Consider the following 15,281-nt stretch of genomic DNA (forward strand, 5'->3'; position numbering starts at 1 on the left):
TTACCGTGGCATGACTTGAAGAGTATTGGGAAATTAGTCCATCTGTTTAATTCAAATCCTTTCAAGTCTACCTGTTATAAGTGTATACTTATTCTTAGTTGTTTACTGTGATCACATGTAAACAAGATTAAATCTAAATACCAAGGTATCTGAAGTGTTTGACTGGCAGCACAATCAGAAGTAGGCTGGTGTAGTGCAGGTACTCTGTGATCCAATTGATCATATGCCCTTTTAGAGCACTGGAGTCATCAAAAGTAGCTAGCAAATTAAACAGGGATTTCTAGACAATGTCTACATCAAGACACAAAATCAAAATATAGTAATTGTCTATGTTGAGTATTGTTAACAGAAATAGGTGTGTAGATGGTAGACTGACAATTTATGTTAGTGTTTCAAAACACAGGAAAGACAACAGAGGAGAAAGTGGGTATTCCTGACAAGTATGCATAAGAAAAATTAAAAAATGAGAGGATGTTTTTCAATCTAGACTGTTTGATATTTAGTAACTAATTGGTTTGAGCTTACCCAGCCATTTCTTGTAAGAAGCCATGGAACTGGCTTTGACTTGACAACATGGTCAATGATGACATTTTAGACTATATATCACTGTTTTTAAAGAAATATAAACCAAGACAGATTTATTAGATAACTATTGTTGCAGTGGAAAACTACAGACCTTTAGCATGTAAACTAATTGTCTTCTCAAGGTCTGTCCTCAGGACAGATTTAACTGTCAATATGGCTTAGCTGAATGATAGAAAGATAACAATTTTCCTAAGAATATAAATGTTTCTGCATGGGTAAATTATTGGTTAAGTTATTATTTTTTCTAATAGCTCTTAAACATTCATCTTCAAGATCTGGCATTGTCATTGGCCCAGAAGGTAGTGCTGGTGGTATTGGAGAGAAATGCATTTATAATATGTGCTAGAGAATTAATGAAAGCCTGCTTTCCTTCCTCAGGGACCTGGGAGATTTTCACTGTGACTGGAAACAGACAGACCATGGTAGTGCACAGCCTCCTCTGGCTGGTGAAGAGCCTCCTGGTTCTCTCCGTCTGCGCACTGAGATCCAGCAGCCAGCCACTCTCAGCCCCGAGAGTATACCTCTCCTTCAAAGGTAAGGGATATTCAGTGTCCCAAATCCTGTTTTCTTCTCTTTCTGCTTGTGTAATACAACGCTAACTAATTGTTCATGCCAGTCCCCTGTAAACTTTGAGATCTATTTCAGGCTTTCTTGAAGTAGTTTTACCTTTTCTGTAATTCTGTCATTCTATTCTGTGTTCTACTTTGCATAATGTAGGAGCTCTTTGGGAATTATTTCCCATTTTACATTTGTGGACACACGGGTCCGAAAATACTTCTCAAAGCTTAGTGAAAGGAGGGGAAGGACAGAGGGAAAGACGATTACTGTACTTCTGTGCCAATGGTAGAAAGGAATGAGTGTGCCACTAGTTTGTTTCCCCCTGTTAACATCCTGGCACTACATTTTTAACAAATCATTTTCAAAGCTATTTTTGGCTTGGGAGTCTAATTCTGTTGTCGAAAGTAATCTTAACAGAATTTATAGTAAACCACATCAGATTAAGTAAAAGTTAAATAGTCAGAAATTAGTGTATTAAAGTGGGGAAAAAAAACGTCTCTATTGGCAAATTGACAGTTTTTAAGTATTTTGTTAAGTATAATTTTATTCTTTCTGAGGAGTAATGAAGGGAACTGCTCTTTGCTTAGAATTATCATGGGTTATAACTAAAACTAAAGATTAATTAATTTGAAATTAATGTCAAAATTCATTTTATGGAAGTAAGTAGTAAACAGTACATCTTAAATGAACCCCATGAATGGAATGGTGTCAAGTTTTCACTCAAAGTTATTATCCATTTTTATAATTGTATTATGTACTGTATAGCAGCCTAGCAGTTGTGCAGGATTACAAGGTTAGCTGGTAGAGAGAGTTGCACATTGCCTAAATCAGAAGAAGAAAGTAGAAAGTGTTACTTTTCACTAAGTCTGAAAGATCAAACTTTTGACTAGCAGTCTAAAATGAGCAAGTGTTAAACAACAAGTTTTTCTCATCAGACCAAAATGTGACATAATGTGCTGTTAAACTTCACAACTGAAGGGGTTTCCCCTTCTTTCCTCCATAATCAAGTGTGATTTCACAGTTCACTGGACATGAAGGCAGAGTGCTTTGGTTTAATTTGCTCTTTCCTTGTGGCTTTAGATTATTTTAATTTTTCAGCAAATCAAAAGATTCAGAATCATACTTTAGCAGCTCTTGAGATTCTCTGCCATTTGCTGTTCACCTAATAATCCTGAACATGAATAGTCAATCATTGTTTCTTTGGAATGCAACAACCTACGCCCTTTAAGAAAAAAAAGAACATTCCTTTCTGGTCCTTTCACGAAGACAGGAGCCTTAATCTAAATGGTTTCACGTGAAATGATTCGAAAATAATAAGAGCCTGTTCTCATGAAACTGTATTCTGGAAAACAGGTTAATTTTATGAACAGAGGCTTTAAAACAAGAAGAGAGCGACCAAATAAACATTTGGCAGTCAATACACATTATAGGTGAAAGGTCCAAACCCATTTCAATACAGGAAAAGGAAAGTGGGAATGGAAACTTCGTCAATGGGCAATGGTGGCAAGTGGTTATGATTAAAGAGTTTCTCTATGGTTTTAGAAGTTTTTATTAGATGTAATCACCCATGTCCACATCTATCCTTTGCTTCCTGTAATTTTAACTAAACCTCCTTGAGCAGCATGAATTAGTGTCACATTCTCAAGACCATAAATAGGAATTTCATAGCGCTGGCCATCACTGGGAGACAAACAAAAAAACCTCGCCTTTTGAATTGCAAGGGTGCAAACGCATTACCTTTGGACATCACAGAGGAAAAAGGCAAAACAAAGTCAAAGGGAGGAGTTCTGCAACAAATCCTTTTGTTCATCGATTTCATTGATTTCTGACTTAACTGCATTGTTTTTTCTGACTACAGTCGGGTTCAGCAGTCCCAGATTTGTTCTTTCAGTGCAATTCTCTCTTTTAAATTCATTTTTGAAAGGTCTGACATATGATGAGGGTTATTCATATAACCTAAGTGCTTCTGATTCATAAGTAGTATGTAGTCTAATTACTGTGACAGAAGGTATTACTGTCAAAATACCCCTATTCTCTTTCATGCATACACTAAAAGTGACTCCTAAACAATTTAATGATGGTAAAAGGCCTTGACTTTCATGGAAGATGCCACATACTCAACAGCTGATGGCAAGTGTATAGGCTTGTCACTAAGAAAAAAATAATGTTGTTCTATGCCTGATTGATGTTGGCAACTGACTTGATCATTTCTGTAGACACCAGCTAACTTGACTGGGATAGTTAAAGTTGCTGTCAGGAGAAAAATGGATTCATAAATTCTTTCAGACCAGTTTTATTAGTTATAATAGTATTCTGTTGTCAAGACAAAGTCTTCAGGTCAACAGGCATAACAGTTTTACATTTTTGCCAAGCCCAGAACAGGAAAGCAGAGAGCAGAAGCTAGGAGTTTACATGCTTGCATAATTTCCCTGTATTTCTGTGCTAATTTCTATTACAGAAATCTGGGAGATTATATTCTGGAATAGGCATATTGTCAATGTTTATATATGATTTAATTTTCAGTGTTTTCATTAGCCACCACAGTATATACATCTATTATTGTTTTTGAGATGAGCTAGATTTTCCTCCTTTTATATATTTTTGATAAATCTCATAATTCTGCCTGTAATTTTAAATTGAGAATACAAGCTTTGATATCTTTCAGAATTAAGCTTTGTTTCTCAAAGTGAATTGTCTTCTTCTTTTTTAATAATCTATCATTGTATTAGTTAATGCTGTTTCCATTTCAGTCACAGAGGTGGACCAGGTTAATATCTAGATGTGGCTCTCTCATGGTGTTGAAAGACTTCTTGATATCCTACTTCTCTATCATGAAACAATCATGATAAGAGTGGGCTACTACTTTACTATAATGCATGGTTAAGTCCTTCATATTTTTGGTCACTTTTTTTACTTCTGTATGTCATGAACAAAATATAATATTGTTGTACCAACCTGTATATCCCTATGGTGAACAAGGATAAATAATGGAGTCTGCTTGTGTTTCACTCACATTTTTCAAATCATCTGTCAGTGGTCTCAGCATTGATCCCTTTTCAACATTGAGCCCTTCTCAGCATTGATCAAGTCAAATGGTTTTTCTCTTTTACCGACATGTCTGATAATTTACGTCTGTGTTTTCTTAAATGTTATTACCAGAGAATTAGATCTTCCTCTGTCCCTGTCATATTAATTTGAATTCCACAAGCTTTTTCCACAGGACACTTTACCATCAGCTTGGCAGGCAGAGTTACACACTTTCCTCTAGAATAGTGCCTTCTATTGTTTGCTTGTCACTTTCCAAGATCTTCCTGTTCTCTTTAACTTGCCACGAGTGCTGTAACATTATTTATCCAAATGGCAACTACGTGAATGAGTTAAAAAAGGTGTCACTGTTTTAACAGGGTGGTATGAATACAACAACCTATTTTTGTTAACCACTCCCACTGTGTTGGATTTATTGGTGCGTGTGCTGGGAAATATTTGTCTTTATCCCATGATGTTTTAATATTTTCTAAAGTTGAAAGGACAGAGTTTTCCATTGTTGGCGTGCTGCCCGTAACGCTTTTGTATAGCCATGGTATCTGTTGTGGGCAATTAGTTTTAAGATCTCTCTCCTGGGTGTGCACACTGCAGTAATGCGTGAGCTTTGGATGAACTGTTAGCAAATTGTACTTGACTTAGAACAGTATTTTCCAGTCGTGTTCTCACTTGTAGAGTTTCTACTATATACTGCTTTTCATTTAGGCATAAGCAACAAACTTAAAATTAAATGATATATACTTACAGTATGTACATTTACCATGGATTTCCTGTTTGTGGTGTTTCAGTAGTATCTCTAAAGTTGAAGTTCAACTCCAATCTTTTAACATAATGTGTAATAACTAGTAACGTTCTGTAATAACAGGGGCAAATGTCTGAGTGAAAAGATGTCTTGTTTAAATCTGTTGCTGATCTGTTAGTCAACCCTGAGGTTATAACCTTGACCTCTAATACGAAAAGCACTTAATAACAGTAGGTACTGTTAAGTAGATCTGGCCGTCCATAATAAGCTGCACTTCCTCATTTAAAATAAATATAAATTATGTTTGTTATTCAAACCCTATTATTTCCTTTTTGTTTTGATAAAAACATTCCCTGTCATTGTGTTTTTCCTGATGGAGACTTGCAACATGCTTCGAACGTAGAAAAAACATTTAAATTTTATTTCAATTTTAGAGGAAGTGGTGATGTTGTGAAGAGATACTTGGGGGGAAAAAAGAGTTGTGTAACTTTTGTTCCCTGAAGACGGCCAAGTATTAATCATGGCTGAAATACTTTTAAAGAAGTATGTATAAGCAGCTCAGAAGTTGGATGCTCAGAATGGTTTTGTTTTGGGAAATATTGCTACCTCTTTTCTTAAGGTCATCATAAAACGTTAAAGTTATAAGTTAAAGCGGATGTAGGAAACTAATTTTACACTTATTTTGTTTTTTTTCTGTGCCTCTTTGGACTTAGGACTCTGGTCTCTGCAGATTTTACACTGGGATAAAAAGCACTTTGAAAGTTCTGTGATAGCACTTTGATAGTGTAGTAATGTTTTGTTTAAGTTCCTAGAGTTATTTTATATATGTGTATACCTAGAAATTTCTAAAACGGAAGGGCAAGCCACAGCCACACCACATTTTACATATTACAGTATTCTTTGGGGCATGAAAATGGATCCTAGGACTACATAATATAAATAATTTTTTGTATGGTGTTTAGAATTGAAATGTATATTAAAATAAGTGGAAGGGGATAGGTGCCCTTCACATTCCATCCAACACAAAACACGTTTACTGCTCAGTATTGACTGCAGTGCCTATTTAAGAAAGTTTTTGTTGCATAGCAGATTGAACTATGAGCTAATAGGCTTGAAGAACGGACTTTGTCCTGGCTTATCTCTTCTTAGACTGTGGCACTACACAGAAAAGAAAACTTCACGAAAGTCAGGAAGCATAAGCTGAGCTCTGGACAAGCAGTCTAACTGGGATATTTAGTAATCAATACCTCACTGCTTGGGGGGGTACTGGCGCTAACTAAGGTAACATGAGCTTCTGTGAATAATCAATTCACTTTTCTAGAGAGGGATGGGATAGTTCTTTTATAGTTAAAGATGTGTAACACTAAAGCCTGGTCAACAATGAAAGTCAAACAACATATCCTGGATTGATCAAGAACACTGACCAAGCTGAAAATCCCTCTGAGGAGTTTTACACGAGTCCAAAGATGCAAATATGTTTTGTCTTCGCTTTTAAATCCACATCCTGCCATAGTTCCCACATTTGCCTCAAATCACAACCCTACGTGTATAGAAAGAAGCTGTTTACCTATTGAGCAATCAGCTAAAGAATTACTCCAACTTTACGGTTTCAAATTTTATGTAAGTGATTTTCAGCAGTTTAAAGATAGTGAAAGGAAATTGAACTCCCCAGTTTAATTAGATAAATTAGATATGTATAAATAAATATTCATACATAATTCTCTCTTTAGATCCAGTAAGCAATGGGAAATGTATATAGTACAGCATGGATTATGCTGGAATGGATTATGAATTTTGCCAGTATACTGTAGCTATTGAACCTGCAAACTCAGACGGTCCCCTCACATTTTTCTAAAGCATGCAGTCATTTCCTGAAAAGATTTTTATATTTCATTTCAGTTCTCTGAATGCCGATGCATTCTGCACTGTATTTTGCAGAATAGTAATTTATTTAAAAGAAGAATCTTAATCACAACCTCCCTTATCAGTTAAAGCATAGGCCTTCTGTACCAATTGAGAAGTTTAAATAACATACAGGTGTGTTGTGAAAAGTATCCGGAGTGTTTTAAAATAGCCTTGAAGTTATGTTTGCCAAGAACATTATCTAGAGCAAGCAGTAAGGAATGTGTCTGGTGAAGACTTTTGATAGTAATTAGTGCACAGAGGCCCAGTTTATATAGGCTAAGTAAGCAAAATGTGAATATACTCCTACAGTAACTCCCTCCTTATCTCTAACTCAACTGGCATCCTGCTCCCTTCTTGCTCTTTACCATATCTGTTGTTTGCTGAAGTATAATATTTTGCTAAGCTGCCCTGTTACCTTCATATACAGTCAGCATATGACAACAAGTATTCTCTACATTAAGAAGGTGCTTTTATTAATGTGGTGGTTTAATTTATACACATTATCAACTCACTATTGGACACATTAGGGAAGGCAATGACATCATGGATAACTATACAATCAAATCCATTGTCTGTAAAACTCAAGACAGATGTCAGAGTCAGAGGAATGCCAATATCTTGTACAGTGACCTCTAGCATTGATGTGATGTGCTGGTATCGTTGTCTTGTGCTGCTAATCAAATTTTGGAAGTAGTGGTGAGGAAGCCTTTGTCAGTTGTAGAGAAATCTGGAACTCATCTAGGTTCCTGGGTTGGAAAGTACTAACAACTAATTCAGGATATTTGCATTTGCCAGACATTAGATTTGTAAACCTCAGGCCATTCAATACTTTAAATAGTTTGTTCATCCAGGTTAACAGCTCCTTCACAATGTAGACTAGCATTTAAATTCATCATCCAACAAAATAAAGTTAGGGTCTTAATGGCATCTGACAATACAGTTATGGAGTTAAGCATCGCGCAGCTTTCAGTGCAGTAAAATACATATATGCAAGAGTTTTGTCTAAACCTGTTCCTTTTTTTCTAGGTAAATATAAGTACTATAATTGTCCCCATTCTATAGCTGTCAGGCTTAGCAAAATTATGGCCCAGAAATCTGACTCTTCAAGTCTTTGATATCCTGTCTAATTGGACCATATAGAAATGGGGTTCACCTTTGAAGAGAACTTTCCTCCAATAATCAATTTCCTTTAGTGTTTGATTACAAATGAGTTCTTTTCTGAATAGCAGCACACAAAATAATCTGGACTTGCTGATACTGGCCATGCACACTACTGCCTGTGTCCATTATGATGTTAAGATGTTGAAGAAGTGATTGTTCTGGCTAACACTTCCCCGGTCTGATTTACCATGGCTATATCAATCTTCATTATTGGTGATACACTTGAATTGTGATATGAACAGGTATGTTTAAAATTGTGCACCAAAGGTCTTTTACACATTGTCACCAATGAATCATCCAGGTGTGATATCAAATCTTGCCATTTCAATAAAATTGAACATTTGGTATTTTCATTTATATCATCTTTGGATATCTCAGATCAGAAGTTAAGTAAGTAGCTGCAAAGTTCATCCTTGTAATGTCTGAGAAAAGCAAGCAATATAGGTTGAATACTCAGTTGTAAGTGGATGAGACTCTTTAGGGGAAAAGGAGAGGTGTTAAACTTTTTAATGAAGCCTTCCTTGGTTCCATTTTGAAGCAGATGGATTTCTTCAAGAATTGAAAGATTGATTATTTTAGCTTATAAAGTAGACTTCCATAAGTCTGTATACTGTATGCCATTCTTCTCTTGGCAAGGTTATATTGGACACTGGTTTTTTTCAGTTTTAACAAAACATAAAATATCTGATTTTTTTGCAAGCAGAAATAAGGTAGACTGAAGCGTGCCTTTTGACTTGAAGTACAGAAAAATAGAAGAGTGCTGCATATGAAACAATTCCATTTGCTTTAGATGTATTTCCTGTGTTCTCTCTTCATTTCTTTTTAATGAGTCAATGGTTTTCAATAGTGTACCCAAGAATAATGCTTATGTTTGAACAATTAGTAAGGTGTAAAAGCTGGAATAATAAATGACAAATAGCATTTCCTGACATTCCAAACAGTAAGTGATTATTCAAATAAATGAAGTAAATGTGAAATGTTTAATAAAAAGTCAAACTCAAGTAAGAATTGTGTGTTGTATTAAACATGCACACACAAATTACAGACAATCCTGTCCTTTAACAATGAAATCAGATTAATTCACATTCAGTGGACAATCTAGTGAATTAGTGGCCACATCACATTGGAAACCTAGACTTTGTGTTAATAAATGTTACCACAGAGCACGTGCTATAAAGCAGATTCTCCACCTTAACACGATGCCTTGCCATATCATTTTGAGCTCTCCCTTATGCTTCACATCTGCCTGCTTGCAGCAATATGAAAGCATGCTATGAATTTTATCCGTGAGCCTAATCGCAACCTACTTTCACCCAAGGTGAAGGTCCGTATCCTGCACTGGAATCAGTCAAACAAGAGGTAACTGCACCCAGTCAAGGATGTGAGATGTATTCCAGTAATACTTTAACACAGCTGACCTGTACTTATAACTGTTTTGCCTGCTTTAGATTATTTATTTTGCTGGGGGGTCCATATGGAATGACAGAGATGGTTATATGGTTTTAGCTGAAAATTGTGGCAGTGCTAGCTAAGGGTGTTCCAGGTTTGCCTTTTTTAATTGTGTTTAGAATCAGTTAGATTCGATATCTAAAATTTTGATTATGAAAGTTATGTATTCTTACGGATTGATATGATTTTTAGGATAAATTAAAACTGTGTTCGCTTCATGTATTTTTATAGCTATTTATTTTAAGTAATTGCTCCTGAAAACCTGCATCTATTTTATCAGTTGATCATGCTTATTCTAATTATCTGAATTCATTGTTCATTTCAAAGTTAATTTTCACAATTAATCTGAATGCAGTGGTTTGTGGTGCCTCTATGTTTGAAGGTTTTTTTTCCTCTGTTTGAACTGTTTAGAAGAGTAGACTAATAGATGGCCTTGTCCTCACACAGTCATATTCTTGCTGCCAAGGGCCAAGGTGATGATGAATTGTCAGTTACAGACAAGCTGCAAAGGAGGAGGAATAGTAGATGAACAGAGGCAGGATCTGATATCCTTGTAATAGAGACGGCAGCAGAACTGTTTGACGCAGTTGAAGTGATCTTTGTTTAGGAGCCGGTCAGTTCTGAGGAATGGATTTTAATCGATGAAGAGAGTAAAGTTTATCTCTTGCCAGTCTCCCAAAAGGGTTTTAATTGCATTTGTTTATCAGGATTGTTGACATTGGAGCCTGAACTAAGTGCCTTGGCAAGATTCAGCAAGAGCTCAGAGTTACAGGAGAGTCAATGGGGGGTTGAAATGTTATCCACGGGACCCTGGTGAGAGAACAGAGTAACACAGACTCACTGGTAACATTTCAATTACCATCTCATTTCTTCCCATGCTACTCTAAACTATGAGCTTCCTTCAGCCCAGTTGAATAATATCATTATATCTAAGTTAAGTATTAACCGCCCTCATGCTCTCAAAAGGAATTCTGGTACCTAATATGTAGAAGCAACCCATCACAATTATAAATTTAAGTTTAAGTCTGTTGGCCCATTTCAATGCCGTTTCTTTCTGCTATATAGCAGAAGTTACTTTAAGTTTAGATCAGGTATAAAAATCCTTTTTCTCCATTTTACCTATGAATTAAGCTAGGCTCGATTTGCATGTCTGAGATGCTGATATCGATCCATTATTGCTTCTTTTCTTTGTGAAGGATGCTAATCATTCGAATAGGTTCTTGCTACTACCAAGTACAGTACTATTGTGAGCAATTTTATACATTGATTGCCATGTGTAAAGATCGCAAAAAGCTACTTTTTCCACCTTGTTTAGCTATCATGTCTTATTGCAACACAGAGACCAATTTTACTTATCGCAATTGAGCAAGAAACAATAACTCAAAATTAGTCAAAAGCTTGACAAACACTTTGGAGAAGCCCCAGACCGCAATCACTCCCAGCGGCAATTATGCAAAAAAAAAACTTTTCTTGACTAATAAGAAAAACTCTGAATCACCCTTTTTTTAATATGGTGGTTAACCAGGAAAGAAAACACAGAAAGACTGTGGTGGTTTAGAAGGACCCAACATATTGGACTCAATACTTCCTTGGTAGTACAGGGAGGAAGAAGTGTCAAGCTCCCGAAAATCATGTCATGGCCTGTCATGTCATTCGCATGAAGCTTACTTCAGGGTACAGAAGAAAGACTGTCTCTGTTTTGTCAGGAACCATGATAAAATGGTTAGAACACTTATTCTCCTTTCATTCTATCGGAGAGATATAAAGTCACCAATCCTTTTTGCTGCAGGGACCTGCTTTTCCAAAATGGTTAATCCTCCACTGAAGAGCTCATGCCCTTAAGATGGAGCTAATTCTGTGTACAGGAGATTTGCCTTACAGTAGTTCCTTTTGTAAATAATGAGCTTAATTTTCTTTCACAAATATAAACTTGATTGTGTTTTGTTTTATTTTGTTTTTTGCCTGGAGCATAACAACATAAGCTACTGATGAATAGAAGCCATTTGGCCCTTCTAACTTTCATTGTAAAAACTCAGAGCAGGTCACATTCATTTTGGCATAGTCTTTCTTACAGAACTCCCACAAAATAAGTGTAGAAATCACATTTTAATGCTCACTTTGAGAACAAATAAGTAAAAAAAAAAATCTGTATTATCACATGTCCCTGATCCATTTACAGTATGTCACCAGTCTGTTACTGATCAGTCCAGATTGGATTTCTGTGCATTAGCTGGTTTTAGGCACGCATGCTTGTACACATGTCTAGATGTATATGTGCCCCTCGAAGGCTGCTGTTAAGAGCTTTCATTTGACCTTTGAATTTCCCTACATTCCATCAGTGCTTTAACATGGACAACAGAGTCACATTACCATTGAAAGTGCGTGTGCGTCTAAAATCCTCTGAAAGAAATACAGTTCATTTCTCCAGTCGCTTGGGTGGTCTGTCACTTCATTAAGCCAGTGGTGGTTCGGGATTGGGATTCTCAAAGGAACTGAAGAGAAGCATGGCCATGCTCGGTTTTCTCACAGTACTGGAGCCGGCACGGCACAGCTGGGAGAGGGGTGGCAGGGAGACACTTGGAAAAACTGAATCAAATCAGAAACGACGCAAAGAACTGATTACAGCTTCAGGGCCTGTGTCCAGCTCATATAGAAACTGAGTAGTAACAGCAGTGCTGGGTGGTTAGCAGGAGCCTCCTCTTTTTCTCATTCCTTCTCTTTCTGTTTCTTTTTCCTCCCAAGTCCTTTGGATCAGTGCAGCTGAAAGCTGCAGCATGCTAGCAGGAAATGTAAGGCTCACAGCTCTGCACCACCCGCAGCTCCACAGGGATCCTCATTGCTGAATTGGGAAACTTGGAGAAGAGAAACGAAAGGTGACAGCGCGCAGTCTAAATATAGTCTCTTGCTGTCTCTGGCATGCCGTTTCCTTGTGCATCACTGTATGGAGCAGCTCTTACATGCTTGTTGACAAGAGTGAAGCAATGAAAGCACTAATATCAGAAGTTTCAAATTCTTTGTCAAGCAAGGCAGCACTGTACCGTTTTAGAACTGGAAGCAAGATGTAAGGTTTCTAAAGTTAGCTACTGTCAGACTTTCACCTGTGGACATACCTATGGATTCAGTTAATAATCCTGCTGTTGTCGCACTTTTATTGACACTCGTATTGTTCCTCTACCATACCTGCAGCATAGACAGTTATTAATCTCTGCTGCTGCTTTTGTTGGTCTTTCTCTTTTATGTACAAAGATTCAGTGGCAATTATTCAAAATTGCAGAGTTTGAAGGGAGGATTCTCTCTGCATTGCTTTAAATGCCCCTTCCAAACCTTCAGTTTTTTTTATTTTAGGGTTATGACGAATAAGAAAAAATTAAAAGCCGAGAAGTGGTTACTAACGGGCGTGCAGCAGCAATGTTTTAAAGTTGATAACAAGATGAACATCTAATGGAATACTTAATCATTCTGTGGTGTGTCTCAAAGGAGAAGAAACAACACGCGTTCCAAATGAAATATATTTTTTTTTCCAATTTGTACTCATTGCCAAAATGCTCCTTTGGAACAGGCAAAGGGGTGGGTCTTAAGAGTTTAAGACAATTGAATCTGCCTGGCTATGTTTTAAGGCTTCTAATTAGAGGCAGATTATTTCTAACAAAGCAAAAGTTAAAATGCAGTATTCTCTCCTTGGCACAAAAATCTCCTCTTTTCTTGGTAACCAATCTACAGCACATCTCTACTAATAATCAATTACTAAAAGGCTGAAATCCATCTGGACCTTATTTCTTTGATAATATCTGGGGAGGTATAATTTAAGCCAGAGGGTTTTTTTTTAGAGGTCTAGAAGAAAAGTAGAGAAATAGTGTGCCTGCTATAGATGAACCTATGAATGGAATGGCTTGGCTCCAGTGAAGGTACAGTAGCTGCTCTAGGTGTCTGAATAGTCCTAACCCTGGTCCTGGAAACAAAACAAACCTGGAGTTTAGTGCAGAGAATAAATATATCCACGGAACAAGGAATATATTCTAATGATGCACAATATCTTCCATCCATCCATTGTCTAACCACTTAATCCTGGTGAGGGTCACTGTTGTAACAGGCTGTGAGCAGAGCAGACCACACTTCCCTTTCCCCACCAACTGTCTCCAGCAAATCCTGGGAGATTTCCAAGTGCTCCCAGGCCAGCTGAGAGATATGATCCCTCCAGCATGTCCTGAACTGGCCAAGGGTCTCTTCCCAGTGGGCCGTGGGCAGTACACCTCAGGAGGAACCTGGGGGGCATCCACACCAGATACCCAAACCCCCTCAACTGGCTCCTCTCAACCCAAAAGGAGAAGTGACTCTACTACGAGCTGCTCCCAGACTGACGATCTCCTCGCTCTGTCACAGAAAATACGCCCAGCAGGCCTATGGAGAAACCTCATTTCCGCAGCTTGTGCCCAGGATCTTATGTTTTCAGTAATTACCAAAAGCTCGTGTCCATTCTGTAGGTGAGGATGGGGACAACACAATGACACAACATTTAAGATGTAATAGTTTGTAAAGCTATTGGTATTTAGTGTTTTGACAACTAATGATTTGGATTTGAAGCGTTGGGTTGTAAGAATAGACATGTTATGTTGAAGATTTGAATGCTTGTGTTGCAGGAACAGTAGCGTAGCATAGTGTAGCTACTAGTAGTAGCTACCAAAGTCATTTCATTCTCAGGCAATCGGACAGAAGAGGCATCCTGGCGTGAAAATGAATTTTGCAGACACCTGTGAGATTACGTGAAGTGCAGCCTGAAGAATCTCTTATGACAGGTTCATTTTAATTTGCTAACGATATTGCCAAGGCTTTAGTACACCAAATAGTGTGTATAGGTCTGTCATTTTTACTTTAGAGAGCCAGTGAAGGATTACATCTTCTCTCTTGAGTGCACAATCGACTATTCCCACAGCATGATGCTGATCATTGCTGAATTAGGTTGCAATCTTTTGTATCTAGAGATCATCCTGTTGGTGTCTCCAGGCCTGTCAGTGCATTCATGCCACACCTTTGAAATGAATCATAAGATAAAAATAAGATTTAAGTTTGTAAAGCCTTTTTTAAAGCAGGCCAATCCAGAAAAACTGGAAGACTGACTTGGCAGTAAGGAACAGAAGAGGGTTTAATAGGAGAGTCATGTTCTTAAAAGAAACTGCACCATGATACTGAAGGTCTTAAAAATCCAAAGCCACAGGGATATCCTGTTTGTATTAATAAATTAAACTTTATTATCTTTGAAATCTTAAAAAAACAATTCCATAAAAGAGGGTTCATGACACTTGCATTCTGTGATCATATGAATTAATGTGACAATGAATAAGACAGCTGTGTTGCTACCTATAAGATCAATCAAACGTTATTTGACACATCTTGTGTAAGAATTTACTCTGTAGAATTGAAATAGTATGTATAGTACATTGTATTATTCTGCCTTCCTATGAACACTAATTTGAGTTTTTTATACACTTAGACTTAAACCAAACTTGTTCTCCTAAAGATCGGAAAATCTAAATTTTCTTTTAATGCTTATCATCACATCATGGTATCTATTCACTGTTTTTTTTTTTTTTACAATTTCCAAACTTTTAGAGTTTGATATTTTTTAGTTTTTCTTCTGAGCTAAATGTATCTTCTCTGTATGGATTTTGTCTCAGCGGCTGCCTTTAATGAGTCATTAGAACACAAGAGCAAATGTGAGAACAGTGTAGTGGTGATTTTAAGAGACTTTCTGTGGTTAGGCCTTGGCTTCCTGAGTATGAGTCTCCGCTAATGTGAAGAAATCACTATTTTACATTGCCCATCAATGGACCAATTTTATAGA

At 37.0% G+C, this 15,281-nt stretch overlaps 1 protein-coding gene across 2 annotated transcripts in view; it reads left to right on the plus strand.

Annotated features, from left to right (window-relative positions):
* Nucleotides 1-15,281, plus strand: part of LOC148661931 (semaphorin-3F-like) — a 106,697-nt gene that overhangs the window by 6,220 nt on the left and 85,196 nt on the right. For both annotated transcript variants that reach the window (XM_088636434.1, XM_088636435.1), the window contains exon 2: nucleotides 964-1,119. In XM_088636434.1, coding sequence (XP_088492560.1) covers nucleotides 1,005-1,119 — 115 coding nt within the window. In that variant the 5' untranslated portion in view covers nucleotides 964-1,004. The remainder of the gene's footprint in view (nucleotides 1-963; nucleotides 1,120-15,281) is intronic.

Source organism: Lepisosteus platostomus, chromosome 6 (genome assembly GCF_059453375.1).
Source record: "Lepisosteus platostomus isolate fLepPlt1 chromosome 6, fLepPlt1.hap1, whole genome shotgun sequence".
Lineage (NCBI taxonomy): Eukaryota > Metazoa > Chordata > Actinopteri > Semionotiformes > Lepisosteidae > Lepisosteus > Lepisosteus platostomus.